Below are 17,814 nucleotides of genomic sequence, written 5' to 3' on the forward strand. Positions count from 1 at the left end.
GGAACTGTCTTGCATGGTGGAAAAATACAAGTCAGAGAGGCCACATGAGGGATCAGGGTTAGACCGCCAATCTGTTTCAACCCATCCAGGAATGTTTCAGTCAGTATACTACAATCCCGCTCTGCTATCAGGATTATTACGAAAAGTAACCCAAATCTCCAGGAAATGGAAGGAACATGGGCTAATGAGCAACTGATAGATATCAGAACAGACCCTCAAAACACCATGGCACCAGAAGAACCAAGTACAAGGCAAACTCCTGTTGTCAAAAGAAAGACTTGCATTTGCTCCAATATCAAATAACCTGAAAGGAATACATAAGACTTTGTATAAAATGAAGGTGTGAAATAACTACCTTCCCAAATGAACAGGAAAATACCCTAGTTCCCAAGGAAGCTAGTAAAAAAAAGTTGATTTTTATATATGATTATATAGACTTTAAGGCAGTGTAACAGAATGTTAAATACATAAGCAAGTTACAATATTCATGTTTAATTTTGCTCTCTCAACTAAACTAAACAAAACAGATGTTACAATAGCTTCCCGGTAGGAGATATTATAGTATGTTAATGTATATGGTGATGTTTAGGAACTTAGAGAACTCTACCTTCAGGAAGTGCTTGATAGATGTGCATATGATATATGTGGATAAAGGTATAAAGCCTGAACATTGCACTGTCTTGGCTTTCTCACTCTACTTATGCTTGAATACTGAACATGAACTTACTCTATTGGCTATGAAATCATAAGCTGGTATCATGAGGTTCCAATCACAGAGACTGGTTTATTAATCCAGACAACATGTTATGTGCATTATCAGGCTAGGTCCCAGAATCACTCTGTGTCGTTTCAAAATAGCACTCAGAAGCACCTCTGCCCTAAGAGAGCTTGATAGTTACCGTTGCAAGAAACTGCCCCTTTTGCTCAGCACAAGGTTCTGATAGAATTCATGGTAAGACATGCTTCTAATCAGAAATTAACTGAGGAATGTATTTGAAAATAAAAATTGAAATTAAAATTTTGAATTTTTGGAGCTCCTATTGGCAACAACCATCTTACAGAAACAATGTAATTTTTGATTCCAGCAGTACTAGAGAACTTGTTTTCATACTGTAGATATTTAGTATTTATCTTTTGATGTAAATCCAGTAAAAGAGTTGAACAAAACCTGATTTTTACAGCTTGATATTGGTCTCTTGTATTGATGGTATCAAAATGTCCTTAGGAACATGACTGCCCAAGGCAGGAGGTTCATAAATGCCGTGATTATCCAGTACCCTTACTTTCAAATATGTCTCTCACTTTATACACGACAAAATGGGTCATGATCATGAGAATTCTCAGAGCATGATGCAGGGTGACACCAGGTGGTTATCTGCTAGCAGTATGCTATTTTCATACCTTTTTCAAAATGTGAATCTACTGTACTATTTCCATATTGCCATCAACATTTTCCTGTTTTCTACAGAACTAATTCATGTGACACAATAGTTATTTCAGTGTGGAAATTGCAGGCATTGCCATAAAGAGCGTTTTACACTGCTAGGAGGACCCAAACTATCTGCATCACTCTTTCCTTGCAACAAAATTAAACATCCTGTACTTACCACTCTGTAAGACAACATTCACAGCCATTGTAGTTATATCTTTAGTACAAGCAGCCTGAAGTTCTTCAGTTGGAGGAGTACTGTAGGTGCTTAGTCCAGTCATTTTATTGACGTATACCATCTTACCCAGTGAAACATCAAAGTGTTGCATCCAGACAGAACACAATATTGATTCCTCATTTTTAGACTGAACTGCATTTTTGACATCTCCAAGTACTTCCAAACTACTTGAAAAAGTTACACTGGAAAGCTCAGTGGCTTCTGAAGTCTGCTTTGAAGATACAGCCACAATCTTTCCATCTTTACAGATGTCTTCAGAATAACATTTTTCACTTTGTAATGCCAAACCACTGCTTGTGGGGGCCATGTACTCCCCATCTGTGTTGATGAGCAGTGACTGGTTCAGAGCATTTTCCATGGTCCCTCCTCTTGTACTATACATTTTGAAGGGAGCATCCTGCTCATCAGAAGCAGATGCAAGGATGCAATCATCTATCCCTGCTTCTTGTGAGGTGCTTTGGCACATTTGATAAGAGCTCTGCAAAAAATCATCAGTTTGAGACAAAAGATGCAATGTGTCACCTTTTCTGCTTGAATCTGTTTGGAATTGTTCATCAACTTGTCCCACAACTTCTGTAGCTAAAACTTCCTTGTGGTCACCCTTCATTCTGGACAGTTTAGAAGCTAGTGATCCCAGTAATCTACTGCTGCTTAGGTCTTTTCTTCTTATTTGAGAGTAGTCAGTCAATGTCATAGGACTCTCTCTCACGCAAGGAGCTTTTCTGTCTAACAAAGTTTCTTTCCCACAGAACTGAGACCTCTCCAAGGAAAGGAGGCAACCAGCTTGGCAACTATTATTACAATCAGCACGTTCCAGAACTTGAGTTTCACAAATGTTAACACATTCAAAATTGTTATTCTGATTCTTCAAGCTGTCAAGATCAGCTAGAGAACCAAGAACATCTGGAGGTTCAAATTCACTCCTCTTCTCTGGAATAGATACTGATGGAACACTCCTGACCTTCCCATAATGTCTCCTGAATCGCTCTAAAGACCCCAACTGTATGGACAAACTCAGCTTCTTATAGGCTTGAGTTCTGGGCGTAACAGATAGCTCAACCATTTGCCTTCTGTTGCTTGGATTATTTTCATTATGAGGAAAACTCAAGGAAGTGACGGGAAGCAACTCTCTAGTGTGTGATGTTACACACTCCCTTCTACCTCGTGCAGTAATGGAAGCTACCTCCTCATTCTTCTGGCCTGATACAGTCTCATTTTCTAACCACTCATATGCATATGCTCTGCATACTTCTCTATTGGGTAGTGTAGTATACTCTTTATTTAAAATACTAGAAATATCCTGAACATTTAGACTCTGAACTGAAAAGCTCATCTTGTTTCCAAATATGTCCTTGGCACTTACAGGACCAGGTTTAGAATGCATGTTTAATGAGCAATTCATTTCAGTTTGTTCATGCGGTGGCTGATTTTGCATCACATGAGTTATAAGGCCTGTGGAACACAACTTCAGTGGTACAGATCTAACAACCTTTCCTCCACCATCATTATTTGGCCCTTTATTTTTTCTACTGTCTTCTTTCATCACATCAGACATTCCCATCAATACTCTCCCCCAAAGAAGTTCTGGTCCATCAGCTGTATCTTCAACTCTCTCATGCTGCCCCTGAGTGACACCATTTCCAAAGGCAATGTTGATGCTGCTTTTCTGAGCTGCGCTGTCCTCCTGTGTTTTTGCATCTTCCACACAATTCTCAGTACAATGTGGCATTTTAGCATAACTGTCTATTTCTACTCTTTCTGACCTGGACTCCCCATAGAGATTTTCTGAAGACTTGCGGCTCACAAACACCATTTTGGGATTGCTGAACTCTTTTGGCTCTTGTTCTGAGATATCTGATTCTGAGAAATCAGAATTGGTGCCTTCTTTGTTGAGCAGAGGACTCGCTGCGTCAGCTGGTTCAGCAATGATCAGACCTGGGGAGACTTCCTTTTCTCCAGCATTACCATTTGAACCTATGAGATCTGAAGACTTTTCCTGAATAGTCACTTTTCTTTTGACAGCTTTTGATTGCAAATTAAAAGTTTCATAGGAATCTACAATATCATCACATGTTTTCTTAAAATTGTCTTGTATGCTCTTTACTTCAGAGAGTGCAGTATGCAGAGTTCCGGTCCTGTACAAACTAAAGCCATTGTCTTCATTAAATTCTTTTATGTCTTCACCAGACAGTTCAACAAATAAGTGTTCTTGTTTTAAAAATGTTTTCACTCCTTCCTCAATGCAAGCTAAAAGAGCATCCCAATTGCGGAATTCTATCAGAGTTTTTGCAGGTTCCAGACACACATCATATTCACAGTAAGGACACTTCACATTGATAACAAAGATTCCATAGAGCTCTGGGCCACGATGCCGAACAGGACTTGAACTCATTTGTCTGTTGGCAGGGCCACCTTTTGCCTTGCAAATTACACTTTCTTTCCTTAATAAAAAGTCCATGAGTTTATGCAATCTTGTTTTTAAAACCAGTCTATTATTCACAAACAAAAACTGCATATTTTTATTGTAATGCCCTTCAGAACTGATATAGCCACTTAACTCAAACTCCCCAGATGTATAATTTATTTTTCGTAATTTCTGTGTTCTTCCCAGTCCATAAATCTGACAAAAACGGGAACACATATCTTTTGTCTTTGGTAGATGAAGCATCATAGAACAGGAAGCATCATTTCTTAAGGAAAATGAGATGGAAGGATGTATGAGAGAAAGAGCCTCTATCTTCTGCCTAACCCTCTCAAATTCCAGCAAGGGATCCATGCACTTTTTCCTCACTGGTAACTGGTGGAACAGGTTATACACAGTCACTGTTGTTCCACCACTTGGTCTAGTCAATTCAGCCTCACAGACTTCCAGTGCTTTCCCATTCTGAAACAGTTTCATAAAGGTTTTCACTGTATTGTTGGTCTTGGATGAAATTTCCACTATGCTGGCCATATTTGCTATGCTGGCCACAGCTTCCCCTCGGAAACCATAGAACTTCAGATTCTCTAAGTCCTCCACTGAATTGCACTTACTAGTGAAATATCGATTACCCACTTTATTTAGGTCCTCTCTCCCCATCCCAGAGCCATTGTCCACCACTTGGACCTTGAAAGTTTCCAAATCCACCCGTATGGCCACGCATGTTGCTTTAGCATCAATGCTATTGAGGACAAGCTCTTCAACACACTGGGCCAGTGAGTTGATGGCCACTCCAGAGCGTAACCTGGTGCGTACATCTTCCACCAAACATTTGATCATGGCAAAAGCAGAAAGGTGAAAAACCCAAGAAATTTCAGGAATATCATTCCTCTTCCTTCTTTGAAATAGACCCCTGTAAAAAAAAACAACAAAGGGACAAAGAGTAAAAGCTCAGAGTTTGAAAATCTCTTACATTTACTGGATAAAAAGTTACCATTTTAAAAAGTTTATTTTGCCTCCATGAATGCCTTAATTTTTTCCTGGTATTCAGAGCGTTTTTCTGTGCTCACTTTCCCTGCCCTGGCTATGACCAGGCATCAGCCAGTTCCCTAGGCATGAAAGTGCAACAATAAAAAATAAAAAGTGCCCCCATTTTCATGATCCTTATTAACACTATACTCCTTTCCCTACTCCCATACTTCCTAAAAGAAAATCCAAACACACAAACCAAAACCAAGCTATCAATGACCTGCACGGGGAAAGCACCAGTTGCCAGTAACTTCAGCAATAGGTACTCAATGCCACCAAAAGTGAGGCTCAGAGCCCTCTTCACATCTTGTCATCCAATAAACTTATTTTGCTGTTTGCTTTCAAGTGGACTCCGGATGTCCATCCTCCCCATGGCCAGGCAGCATCTATCCTTGGAAACACTCCAACATGCATCCAGCTGGGAAGATGCAGTTCCCATAAAACCCCACTGGCACATGGGCTGGCTCAAAGGTGGTGGTGGTGGGGTCTAATAAATTAAGCTTTTCTTTCTATTACGATTATTTTATACCACATTGATTCATTCATCACCTGTGGTGTTTAGCAGGATGTACACTTTTCCCTTGAATCTCACATCTACAGGTTAGAGAGAAGGGGATTGGGGAAGCACAGCTCCCTCTCCTGAGCTAAAAGCAGAGGGAAGCCCCTCTCCTTTCTCTTCCTTGAGAAGCAGCATTCCCGCTTAGCTCCCTTTCTCTTTGGCGGGTACAGCAAGTGCTCCCCTTCCTATTTCAATCCACTTCAATCATGGCCCAGATCCCAGGATTTAGCCTAGTCACAGGTGTCAGTGCAATCAGTTAGGCCCTGTCCACGCTACAGGCTATGACCAACTGGCTTTTTGGTTTGGGCAGGCCTAGGTCACTCGCCCCAGCACCTGCAACAGGTCCACACTGAGACCAAGGTGCCACGCAGGTGCCCGTGTGACACACGTTACAGCTATGGCTCTCTGCTGGGAGAGTTTGGTGCCCAGTTTCGCTAGGGCACTGCCCCGAATGCCAGGCAGGAAAGGAAGGGAAACAGTTCAGCCACCCCAGGGATGAAGTCTAGCAACTTACAAGCGACAGTTCCCCTGCCGCAGCAGCGTGAGGGACCTGTGCTGGCCCGGCCCTTGCCAATGCCAAACAGGGGCCTCCCAGCCCCTCCGCCACCATACCAGCTCAGAGAGGCAGCTGCATTTTGGTGACTAAATTAAAATGTCCCCGCACAGTCCCACAGAACCCGTTGAGGGGGGAGGGGCCTCCTCCACACCAAAGGCCGGGGCGCGAGACAGACCAACCGCCCGCCGCAGCTCTTCGGCTCGCAAGGTAGCCGTCCCAGACCCAGTTCGAGGGAAGAAAGGCGGGGAGAGGAAACCCTTATGGCACATGCGCAGTAAAGATATGTGGAGCCGCGGGAAGAACAATGACAGGCCGGAGGTGACTACAATTCCCAACATACAATGCAACATGATTCAGTGCATGCTGGGAGTTGTAGTCTTTCTTGAGCGTGGCCCATTCTGTCTTATTTTGTCAATTGATTACCGCCCACTGGCTCCGTCCTCTGTGGTGGGCAAACGCACCATATTGTCAGTTTTGTTCAGTGGGGCATGGCCAAGGTGTGTGCCCAAGGCTGCCCACTTTGATTCCCCTACCATCCCCTGAACAGTCTCATGAATGCAGCAGCAGTGCCTCTGGGAAAGCTGAGCAGACACAGACAAGGGAAGCGGTAGCATGGGAAATTAGGTTGGGGTTAAAATGGGATGGTGACTGATGCCATATAAATATCTAGTAAGCAGACAGGATGTTCCCTTGAGGGTGCAGATGGGTTGGAGGTCACTAGCCATATAGGGCCAGAAGCACATTCCTCCTACATTCCCCATTCACTTCTCCTTCCTCTCCCTATGTTAACACTGACTGGAGGCCCAACTGCCTCTATGCTGGCGTGCCTCACATGGTAGCGTATTAAAATCTCGGTGAGTGGCAGCATACAGGGTCTACCACACAGCAATCTGGGCTCACACAAAGAAGTAGTGGGCAGGCTAAGTTTACTGCAAATGGGACAAAAAAAATCTTAGGTTTCAGCGTAACTGAATGAAGTAATAATAATGGCATACCATGATTGCACAGGGATGCATGCCAAATAATAACAATATGGTAACCCAAAAAGCTGGTCCTATTTCAAACCCATTATGGCAGCTCCACCTGTGAAAGGAGTTGGTAGGTCTACCTGCTTATAGCCAAGTACCCATATGACAAAACCACCACTACTACAATTGGTTTTAATCAACCACTTTATTGGCAGTCTCAATATAGAGCCTAAAGACTGAATTGGCTACACAGACTGAATTCTCCTCTCCCTCCTAGGAATTAGCAGCAAGGCATGCTGTGCTACTACTCTACCGATCTGAGGGGACAGAGAAGACTTCAAGTTCTAGGCTTTTGGTCTTGCACCAGCCCTATTATATTCATTCATAAATTTTGAAAAACATCACAAGCAGCAGCAGCAATATCCCTTGCAGGTGGTGTTGTTGCAGTACCACTAAAAGCTTTCCCCCAGCTTGGCCAACTATCACCCAAAAACATTAATGATGCTGGTGTGAAGTACACACAATGCACCCAAAAGAACAGAAACTGCCAACTACAAGTCATTGCTGGATGGAAGATAAAACAGATGTTTCTGAGAACTGGAAATTTAAAAAATAAAGAGAGGCAAATGATTCTTTAATAGTATTTAGTATTAGAAGAAGCCAAAATTCCATGGTTCTGCCCTCTAAGGCATCAATTCCGAGGCTGGTTATGTGACTTCTGTGAAGTAGATGGGATACTATACTGACTGTGTGTTCTCTAAAATGCAAAATGAGTTTGAATGGTTACAAATAAATTCAGATATGAGAGGTTGGGTTTCCAAACAATCCCTTTATTAAAGGCAGTCTCACCCTCTAGTCTGCCTGTTTTCCTGCCCATGGGATTCAGGAAGGTTCAGGGTTAAATAGTATAACAAACAGACAATAAATTAGAAGAGTAACAAGATAAAACTAAGGGCTCTCTGTATTTGGACACTATCTGACTGAACAAGTAAAGGTTGGTGGGGAAGTTTTTGAGAGCTCAACTCCCTTCTCAGTGCTTTCTGTCTAGTTATTTCACAATACTGAAGTTCCTGTACTCCAGTGCAACAATCTTCTTCTCATTGCGGAATTCTGCTCGGTCGATGTGGGATTTGGGGCTTCCTGTCTTCCTGAGCCATTCCTGCAGCTGCCGTACCTTGACACTGCGACCTTGGATTTGTCCTTGCACAGTGCCGTCTTCGGTGTTTTGGACCCAGCCAACCACCCCCAGCTTCTTACCCTCAGCCTAGAAAGGAAATGGGAGATGAAGATGGGATTAATCTGAATTGAAGGCAGACCACAAACTGACATCTTTTTATAGGAATCAGTCCCCAGGGAGGACCATGGGAAAGCCATTGATAAGAGAAATCCCATGGAATAGCCAGACAGAATGTATTTTGGGATTAATCCAGTTATCCATTGTAACACCTTTACATTGAAAACAGCTCCTGCAATACATCCCTTGAGTTACCCCTAGGGAATACAATCCAGGTGTCACTGGCAACAGGCAGTGTCAAGAGATTCCAAACAAAACACAGCTGTGGCTATAAAAGCCATGATGCTAGTGACTCAGTCTCAGCTGAATTACTTACAAATGACCCAGCAGCCTCACAAAAGCCTCTGGGACCTTTGATGGAAAGAGTCTGTGATGGAGACCATTTGGAGATCACAACAGAATGTTGGCTGACCAGGAAGAGGGTAAGGTGACTCCCCAGGCTGGGAGGTTCCAAAAGGAAAAGACTGGCCTTGAATGTTAATGTTTTTCATTAAAGTACAAAATTTAACTCAGATTTTGTTCTCTAGGAGGGTCAGCAATAGCTAGACCACTCCAGTCCCAAGACAATACTCTTACTCTAGCAGCTGGAATTTAATGGGCTGTACTTATTTAGTGTGACAAGTCCTCAGCAAGTCACAACCCAACAACTGGACCACCCCACTCCTCTCCCCCAAAAAATGATGGATCCAGAAGGCAAGAGTGGTGACTCCTGCAGCTACCCCAAAAGGAGAAAACATAGAAGAGCAGTAGGGCGAAACATAAGCAGCTACAGGGCAGACAGGGCCAATGCTAACTTGGGAAAGGCAGCTCAGGCCCAGCTTGTGCTGAGATTCAAATGCAGATGCCAGTTCAGTACAGCCTGCGCCCAATGGTGCCTAGATCAAGGTGCCTGAGCAGCCCCATCCTGGCTGAGCTGCCAGCCTCGCCCTCTGCTCCAACATTTGCAGCAGACACACCTGGGTGTGCTTGCGGAAGAACACTCCTTGGACCTTCCCAAAGACTTCATAGTCCACAGAGATGAGGCTGTCGCCCTCAGCCATAGTGACGCAGGCCTGGTACAAAAACAAAGCGGCGACCATTAGCAGAGATCCAGGGGGATGCCGCTGCCGCCCTCCCCACCCACGCGGGCAAGACGGGCTTCCCGCAGGGCCCCACTGCGGCTGCATTACGAGGCTTGGGAGAGAGGGAGTGACCGGAGGGTGGGGGAGAGACAGGCGGGCCGGAACCGCGCCTTATTTGGAGCTTAAAGTCCCAGGACCCATGCCCAAGGAGGAGCCACTGAGCAGCCACTCGGCGCTCCCAGCAGGCAGGTAGGTAGAGCTGCCCCCGGCTCCCCGCCGTGCCCTGGGGGCGGGGTCACGCCTCCGCCAGCCCCCCCGGGCAGGCGTCCCGGCTCCGCCCACGACCTGTCCCCATCCGCAACTTCACGAATAAAGCAGCAGGGCTGGGAGACGGGTCGGAGCCCTTCGGGCGCGGGTCCCGCCGGACTCACCCGCCGGGGACCCGCCGCCAGAGCGAGAACTAGCACCGCCCAACCGCTGTGGCGCGCGCCAGCTTTTGCCGCCGTCGGGTCATAGAGCCGGGAACAGAGCCGCCCCAGACCATAGAGCGGAGCCGAGTGCCAGAGCGGCCGACTCGGCGGGAGGCTAGAGCGACGCTGGAGATAGCGTTGGCGTGCTGGTTTCCAGGCAACAGCAGTAAACAGTCAGTGCGCAGCGCCCGCAGCCGCCCAGCGCGGCTGGAGGCCCAGGTGAGGATGGCGGCCACGGGGCGTTTGTTTCCCTGGGGGTGCGTGAGGGCAGCACCCCGCCCGTGGGGGACCTTTCCCAGGGCGGGAGTCAGGGCGGGGGCTGCTGCCGGGGTGTCGGAGCGTATCTGGACAGCCTCGCTCGCCGGGGGCCGGGGAGGGCGTTCCGTGGGGTGCCCGAGCACCTCCCAACACCCTTTCGCTGACCTGGGGATAACAGACCCCGAGAGGGGCCGGGCCGGGCCTTCCCCACGCGAAAAGGAGGAAGGGTTCTTGACTTAAGGGCCTGGTTCAAGTCTCGGCTCAGCAGCCGCCTCTCGCGGAGCAAGCCGTGACTTATCTCTGCCTGACAACGCTGCCTGCCTCCGCGTCTGGGACACGGAAATACCCCACCAAGGAACGTGACCTCCTCGATTTTCACTGTCTGGGCTGAGAGAAGGGCAATAAAGGAAACAATACTCCGCATCAACTGCACTTTGCAGGTGCTGTCAACATTCATTCAGCTTTAGGGGCTGTTGGTTATTATAAGGAAAAGTGTGTGTGTGTGATAATAATAAATGCTGTTTAATTTGACAGAGTCCCTGCAAACCTTCCCCATTCTCAGCATTGTTTGCAATGTGCCACTTAGAGAGAGTTTGGTGAGTTCTAATGTCACTAGAAGGCTATAGCCTCAATTTCCTGGTCTTGATGGAATAGACATTTGATCACAAAAACAGGACCACAAACAGTGCTGACTGACTTCAGAACCCAGCTGACCCCTTGCAGCTCCAGTGTTTTAATTTAAAACACAACAGAACTTACAGTGCCCCTATCAAAGGCACAATAATTAGAAGGTAAAACTGGGTTCCAAGATAGCTGAAGCTTGCAGGTTACCGCAGACACTTGCCCGCTTAGAACCCAATTAAATGCCCAGTTAAGAGCTTCCTCTCTTATTACTTGTTTTATCCCTTAATTGGCAAAATCACTGCTGCTGTCACAGTCCCTTTCCACCAATCAGCTGTTCAACAATTGTTTTGAATTCAAATTAAAAACTTCTGTAACCACTTGTCCAAATTGGTAAAACTTGATGCCATGAAGCAAATGTTGGATGTTTGTACACCCACCCCAATCATAGTGCTACAAGTACGATTTTTAAGAGCACATGACTTCTTCAGAGCTAAGTTGTAGCAAAGGGTACACTGCCACCAGTACCTACCTGAAAGTTGTTGCAGTCAGTGGGCGTGCCACTGGAATTCTAGCAGCCTTCTCAGCAGCTGGGGATTAGACCAGAAATAAATCCGCATAAAAAACCCACCAAATAGTATGTGACCTTTACATGAGCATATCTCAGCCCAAAGCCTATATGTCCTCATCATCCCCTGCTGTACTCTTAGCTTAGATTACACTCCTAAGGGCAGTGGCTTTGTGCTGGTTTGTAAAGCTCCATATATGCTTGTGATGGTGTATAATTGGCCTTGCCCTATAGGAACCTCAAGTTATTTGTTCAGGCTGTGTGCTGTAGGAGAGCATGCTGCAGGAGCAGGGTAACCTGCTTCTGGAGGTTTCTGTATGTTGACTCTACCTGTAGCATATAAGAATCTGTGTTGCCAGAATCCAAAGAACACTTGCTTCTCTAGCTGGTGTTGCAAATTCTAAAGGGAGGAACCATGGAGGGGACTTAACAGATATTTTTGGGCAATAGACTTCCCTGCTGGCTGAGCACATTCCTGCTGCTTTCGTAGCAAGACATTGCACAGGCAGAGAAAGAAGCAATTTATTTCCAACTGCATTAGAGAATTCCACAGGTAAAACCAGGAGAGGCCTTCAAAGAGGCCCTGCACCTCAGGGAAGGCTCACAGAGGGCAGAGTAATCACACAAGCTCTCCAAAGCTCCATTAATGTCCTTTGGGCTGTTCAGGCTGCTGCCTCTAGAGCAGGGGTGGGCAAACTATGGCCCGCAGGCCAGATCTGGCCCATCAGTCATTTTAAACCAGCCCTCGAGCTCTTGCTGGGTCACAGGGTCAGGGGCTGCTCCATGCGGCTCCTGGAAGCCGTGGTATGCCCCCCCCCCCCCCGGCTCCAATGGCCCCCCCCGGTGCTCCAGTGGGAGCTGCAGGGGCGGTGCCAGCAGATGGGGCAGCATGCAGAGCAGGCTGGCCGTGCCTTCGCATAGGAGCCAGAGAAGGGACATGCCGTTGCTTCCGGGAGCCTCTTGCACACCTGAGCCCCTCGCAGCCCAGCCCTGATCCCCCTCTGAACCCCTTGATCCCAGCCTGGAGCACCCTCCTCCACCCCAAACCCCTCATCCCCAGCCCCATCCCAGAGCTTGCACCCCCAGCTGGAGCCTGCACCCCTGCCCCAGCCATGATACCCCTCCATCCCAGCCCAGAGCACCCTCCTACACCCCAAATTCCCCATCCCCACCCCAGAGCTCACCTCCCACTCCCCAGCCTGGAGCCCCCTCCTGCACCCTGAACTCCTCATTTCTGGCCCAACCCTGGAGCGCACAGCCCCAACCAGAGCCCTCACCCCCTCCCACACCCTAACCCCAATTTTGTGAACATTCATGGCCTGCCATACAATTTCTATTGGCCTGAGGGCCACATCTGGGAAAACGTTTGTCCACTCCTACTCTAGAGCGTTGATTTTGGGGGAGGAAGCCCCAGCTTGGGAACAAACATGTTTATAATGTGTTTTTGCCCCAGTGTTCTACCACAGGCACTGAATGGCTCAGCTGCAACTGGCTGTGTGTCCACCTGTGGATTCTATGGTGGCAGCTCCCAGTCTTCCATTGACAGGGCAGAAGAGATACCATCCCAAGGCCCTTGGGCACCAGTCCCAGCTAGAACATCTGAAGAACAACTTCCAGCAGCAACTCCTGCGTGACAAGGAGGAAAAACTGAAGGATCTTTGCATCTGCAAAAGCCGGAGTTATTCCTGCTCTCTCTTTTCTGGGAGCAACCAGCAAGACTCTGGACTAGAAGGCTTCTACTCTGCTGGACCCCACAGCAGGTATCTCACCAGCCAGACCAGTACTTTGCCCTCCAAGTGGGCAGCCAGGCGGAGAGAAGGGGTGGACCGGTCCTACCCTTTGAAACCAGTCTTTCACCGCAAGGCTGAGAGTGTTCCAGTGGTCAGCACAGGTCTGCTCAGGAGCTCACCACCCATGGCTGAATCTCCCAGCAATAGATCTAGCTCAAAGAAGAGAGGAAAGTTGCCAGCAGCCAGGGCCCAACCAGCTGTATTCCCATCTCCTTTGGCAGCAGAGCAGCCTAAGCAGTCAGCCACACATCCAAGCAGGGCAGAGTTGGGTTACATCCAAAGGCTGGAGGCAGCTGGGCAGAGCCTGGAGGAGGAGATCCGAAGGAAAGAGGCCCTCCTCAGGGAGAAGCTGAGGAGAACAGAGGAGGAGCTCAGGCGGATCCAGAGAGAGAAGCAGCAGGTGGAGGTGGAAGAGAGAAAGGAGAGAGAGGGTCTGAGGATGCAAGAGAGGAAAGCGGCAGGGCTTTCTGGAGGGAACATTTTCAGGGCTACAGCCAGGCCCAGTGAGGGGGACTGTGATTGGGAGCAGTCTTCAGAGGGTGCCATGCCTGTGCCAAACAATACCCACCTTCCCCATGTGCTGGGCATAGAGAGACTCAAGAAGGGGCGGCTGGTGGCCAGCAACAGCAAAATTCAAGAGCACATGTCTTTGGAGAGCATGGCCTCCTGTTCAAAGTTGGTCATGAAACACAGCCAAGGTACACCTGCAGCAGCCCCCTCAGAACAAGACCCTGCAGCAGAACTGTTGCATTCACAGGCTCCCATTGGCGCGGAGCAGGGAGAGCTGGGAGAGTGTGGCTTCTGTGGGCGTAGGTTTCTCCACCTCCGGCTGGAGAAGCACATGTATGTTTGCAGCAAAAGCCAAGGCTCCAAGAGGAAAGTATTTGATTCAAGCATGGCCAGAGCCAGGGGAACTGAGCTGGAGCAATATCAGCACTGGAAGGGCAAAAACACCACCCAGGTAACATGCACTTCCAGGCAACTGGTTGGCCTGGGGGTGGATCAGTCCTTCCCCCTTGGAACCCTCTTTAAGAAGGATGGAATTATATCTGTTTTAATAATACTTACTATGCTCCTGACACTCCATTCAGGCCCACTAGAATATAGACACCTTTAAGGGATAAGCCAGCAACGAGCCCATGGACAGGATCCAGCATTAGAAGGTTTAAGGGGCTTGGTTTAGGACACTGAAACTTCCTGGAGATAGTCACCTGATCTCCAAAATAATGAAGGGGTATGAAAGAACTTGCTCATAGGTAGGGCCCTACTAATTTCATGACACTGAAAAACATGTCCTGGACTGTGAAATAAGCCTTTCCCTGTGAAATCCAATCTCTGTGTGCTGTTGGGAGTACCCCAGCTGGTAGCTCCTAGTCCAGGCTGGGCTGGGCAGGACGTGTCCTTCCCCTGCACAGATGCTCTTGGTGGGGAGATCAGATCCACCCCCTGAGGCAGCACAGAAATGAGGGTGGTACACCCTCACTTCTGTGCTTCAGCAGCCCCAGAACTGGGCTTGGGGCTCCTGCTGGGACAACCGGGCTTCTGCCAGGGGTTTGGGGTGCCCCCAAATTGGCCTGGGCTCCTGGGCACAGTTAATCCACCACTGGCCAAGACTAGCAACTAGGCAATCCTGACTGGGGCACTCTCAGCAGCAAGGGGGAGATCAGGACCCCCCCCCTCCACTTCCCATAGGTGCTGGAACAGGGGGTGCTGCACCTGCTGGTTTGTAGTGGTTTCCATCATTTACAGGGTTTACAGTTTTGCTTAATGGCTCTCAGCACCCTCACTATAAAAATCCTTCCAGGACCTATGCCATTTCTGGGCCTTTTACACCGTGCAAAGGGAAGAATCTCCTCCTACTGAAAGGGGCTCAACCCACTCCAGGATGCTCCCAGTGGGGGCAACCTCTTATTGGTGGGAGGGGGGGGTCTGCTGTGTTTAGGTTGGGGGAGCTGCAGTATAATTGGGGCTGCTATTGGGGGGCAGGCTGGGACCTGATCTAAAAGCCTATTGTTAAAACAAACCAATGGCAAGGGGAACATTAACATCCCTCAGCCAAGCTCCAGCAGCCCCTGCCTGGTGTATCTTGGCCTCACTTCTGCAGGCTCCCTTTAAGTGGCTATTTTCCCCTGCTCCTGGTGACTGATACCTTCTCTTGACAACCACCATCTGTCTTGGCTGCCTTAAAGGAGTGGTACCAATCTGGGGGTTTGCTGCACTGGAGGTGGGGTCAGGGCTGAGTATGGGGTTGGGCCCTCTCTGAGAAGATGGTGAGTAAAGGCGCAGGACCTGGAGTCAGCCCAGTTATAGCTCCTGCCATCTATACTAATCACTCTTCCCCTTCTGTGCAGAATGAGCCACCCAAGACAAACTGGAGACAAAAGCATGAGTCTTTCATCCGGACCCTCCGCCAGGCCCGTGAGATGCAGCATGTGATCTCCAAAGGGGGGAAGCTCTCAGACCTGCCACCACTGCCCCCTGTAGAGAACCCAGACTATATCTCCTGCCCCCACTGCAACCGCCGCTTTGCACCCAAGGTGGCTGAGAGACATATTCCCAAATGCAAGACCATCAAGAACCGACCCCCACCACCACCACAAAGGAGACGTTAAGGATGACACACTGCAGTGAATCCTAGCTCCCTCTCCCAAACTGGCTTCCATCTAGAGGAAGCTTTGTGTTCTTCCCATCCCCCAAGCAGGCTGCTAACTTTTAAGAGATCCCCATGTAATGTGAGTAAGAAGCTCAGGCCCCATGAACAGAATACTAAAGTGCTTGTACTTTGAGCTGCAGCCAGTGGTTCCTGAGTGTGTGCAGATAGGTCCATGACAGTTTAGGCCACTACCCTACTGCTGCTGGTTCCCATTTCTTCCCCTTCTACAGCTCTTCACAAGGAGTTCTAGTTCTCTTGATGGAAGAGATTGCTGGGTCTTGCTGTGAGTGGGAGGAGATTACCATGATGTCCCTTGTGTAGGGAATGGGGTTGTCGGTAGGACAGCAGCAAGGGAAGAACCACCATGGATAGGCTGGTCCTCAGAATCATGGTTGGGGCTATGGGCAGGTGGTGGGGGTGGAAGGTTGAGGGCTCTTTCCTCTGACATGAAGTAGTACACAGTGTGGGGCAGAGGTCATCCAGATTTCACAGATGGAAAGAAGCCCTTTAGTTAGGCACAGCCAGTGCTCAGCCTTGAACCAGCCACACAAAAATACCCCTTCCCTGCTGAGATCAAACTGATATTTGTATAAACAATGAGGAGGCCTAAACACCTTAGAGCCTAACAAATTTATTTGGGCAGAAGCTTTTGTGGGCTAAAACCCACTTCAGCAGCTGCATGGAGTGAAAAAAACAGTAAGCAGAATTCATAGCACATGAATTCTGCTTACTGGTTTTTTCACTCCATGCATTGGATGAAGTGGGTTTTAGCTCACGAAAGCTTCTGCCCAAATAAATTTGTTAGGCTCTGAGGCAGAGGTGGGCAAACTATGGCCCGTGGGCTGCATCTGGCCCATGGGACCCTCCTGCCCAGCCCCTGAGCTCCTGGCCCAGGAGGCTAATCCCCCTGCTGCCTCAGCTCACTGTGCCGCCAGCACAATGCTCTGGGCAGTAGGGCTGTGAGCTCCTGGGGGCGCAGCTGCAGAGTCCGGCCTGACCCAGTGCTCTGTGCTATGCGGCATGGCTGCCTGTCCTGGTGCAGCCATGCTGCCAGCCACCGGTGCTCCAGGCAGCGAGATAAGGGGGCAAGGAGCTGGGGGGGGTTGGATAAAGGGCAGGGGAGTTCAGGGTGGTGGTTAGGAGCCAGGAGTGTGGATAGGGGTCGGGGCGGTCAGAGGGCAGGGAACAGGGGGATTGAATGGGGGCAGGGGTCCTGGGGGGGCAGTCAGGAAGGAGAGGAGGGGTTGGATGCAGCAGCAGGGGCAGTCAGGGGACAGGGAGCAGGAGGGGTGGGTAGGGTACAGGTCCCAGGGGGGCAGTCAGGAATGAAAGGAGGGATTGGATGGGGTGGCAGGGAGCAGTCAGGGGTGGGTGTTCCAGGGGTGGTCAGGGAAAAGGGGTTGTTGCATGGGGCAGGGGTCCTGGATGGGGGGGGGCAGTCAGGAAGGAGAGGGGGTGGCAAGGGGCAGTTAGGGGTGGAGGGTCTGGGGGTGGTCAGGGAGGGGTGGCAGTCAGGAATGAGGAGGGGTTGGATGGGGCAGCTAGGGTGGGGGGTCCAGAGGCAGTCAGGGACAGAGAGCAGGGGGTTGGATGGGGCAGGAGTCCTAGGGGCAAGAAGCAGTGGGGTTTGGATAGGGGGCAGGGGCCAGGTCATGCCTGGCTATTTGGGGAGGCACAGCCTCCCCTGATTGGCCCTCCATACAATTTTGGAAACCAGATGCAGCCCTCAGACCAAAAAGTTTGCCCGCCCCTGCTCTAAGATGCCACAAGGACTCCTCCTTGCTTTTGCTGATACAGATTAACATGGCTACCACTCCGAAACCTGATATTTATATGTTAACACCCTGACTGTGCTGAAGGAAGCGCCTGCCTTCAAAACAGCTGGGGAGTGGGCTGGAATT

General features: G+C 48.9%; 3 protein-coding genes across 10 annotated transcripts in view; 1 reads left to right on the plus strand and 2 right to left on the minus strand.

Annotated features, from left to right (window-relative positions):
* MLH3 (mutL homolog 3) overlaps positions 1-6,465 on the minus strand; it is a 43,348-nt gene extending 36,883 nt beyond the window's left edge. For all 4 annotated transcript variants that reach the window (XM_073349199.2, XM_073349198.2, XM_073349200.2 and 1 more), the window contains exons 1-2: positions 6,189-6,465; positions 1,608-4,999 (exon numbers count right to left, since the gene is read on the minus strand). In XM_073349199.2, coding sequence (XP_073205300.1) covers positions 1,608-4,926 — 3,319 coding nt within the window. In that variant the 5' untranslated portion in view covers positions 4,927-4,999; positions 6,189-6,465. The remainder of the gene's footprint in view (positions 1-1,607; positions 5,000-6,188) is intronic.
* A 1,547-nt stretch (positions 6,466-8,012) lies between these two features.
* ACYP1 (acylphosphatase 1) lies at positions 8,013-13,006 on the minus strand. 3 transcript variants are annotated; one of them, XM_073349217.1, is made up of 4 exons: positions 12,975-13,006; positions 11,435-11,492; positions 9,449-9,544; positions 8,013-8,462 (listed from the first exon to the last, which is right to left on the minus strand). In XM_073349217.1, the coding sequence occupies exons 3-4, from the start codon at positions 9,530-9,532 to the stop codon at positions 8,247-8,249; spliced, it is 300 nt and encodes a 99-aa protein (XP_073205318.1). In that variant the 5' UTR covers positions 9,533-9,544; positions 11,435-11,492; positions 12,975-13,006; the 3' UTR covers positions 8,013-8,246. The 3 variants fall into 3 exon arrangements, with proteins under 3 accessions (XP_073205318.1, XP_073205319.1, XP_073205317.1); XM_073349218.1 differs by lacking the exons at positions 11,435-11,492; positions 12,975-13,006 and adding an exon at positions 9,985-10,094; XM_073349216.2 differs by lacking the exons at positions 11,435-11,492; positions 12,975-13,006 and having other exon boundaries at positions 9,449-9,967.
* Positions 9,723-16,549, plus strand: ZC2HC1C (zinc finger C2HC-type containing 1C). Of its 3 annotated transcripts, none has more exons than XM_073349211.2 (3): positions 9,723-10,242; positions 12,924-14,221; positions 15,612-16,549. In XM_073349211.2, exons 2-3 carry the CDS (start codon positions 12,944-12,946, stop codon positions 15,870-15,872), a joined length of 1,539 nt encoding a protein of 512 aa, XP_073205312.1. In that variant the 5' UTR covers positions 9,723-10,242; positions 12,924-12,943; the 3' UTR covers positions 15,873-16,549. The 3 variants fall into 3 exon arrangements, with proteins under 3 accessions (XP_073205312.1, XP_073205315.1, XP_073205316.1); XM_073349214.2 differs by lacking the exon at positions 9,723-10,242 and adding an exon at positions 10,267-10,721; XM_073349215.2 differs by lacking the exon at positions 9,723-10,242 and having other exon boundaries at positions 12,602-14,221.
* The last annotated feature ends 1,265 nt before the right edge of the window (positions 16,550-17,814 follow it).

This window comes from Lepidochelys kempii, chromosome 6 (assembly GCF_965140285.1).
Source record: "Lepidochelys kempii isolate rLepKem1 chromosome 6, rLepKem1.hap1, whole genome shotgun sequence".
NCBI lineage: Eukaryota > Metazoa > Chordata > Testudines > Cheloniidae > Lepidochelys > Lepidochelys kempii.

Bases quoted from the DNA above. Each gene is read 5' to 3' on its own strand.
- ACYP1 (XM_073349216.2), bottom strand. From the start codon at position 9,658: ATGCAGCCGCAGTGGGGCCCTGCGGGAAGCCCGTCTTGCCCGCGTGGG. The intron at 8,463-9,448 runs GTGTGTCTGCTG...TTTCCTTTCTAG, and splicing joins TCTTCCGCAAGCACACCCAG to GCTGAGGGTAAGAAGCTGGG.
- ZC2HC1C (XM_073349211.2), top strand. From the start codon at position 12,944: ATGGCTCAGCTGCAACTGGCTGTGTGTCCACCTGTGGATTCTATGGTG. The intron at 14,222-15,611 runs GTAACATGCACT...CCTTCTGTGCAG, and splicing joins AGGGCAAAAACACCACCCAG to AATGAGCCACCCAAGACAAA.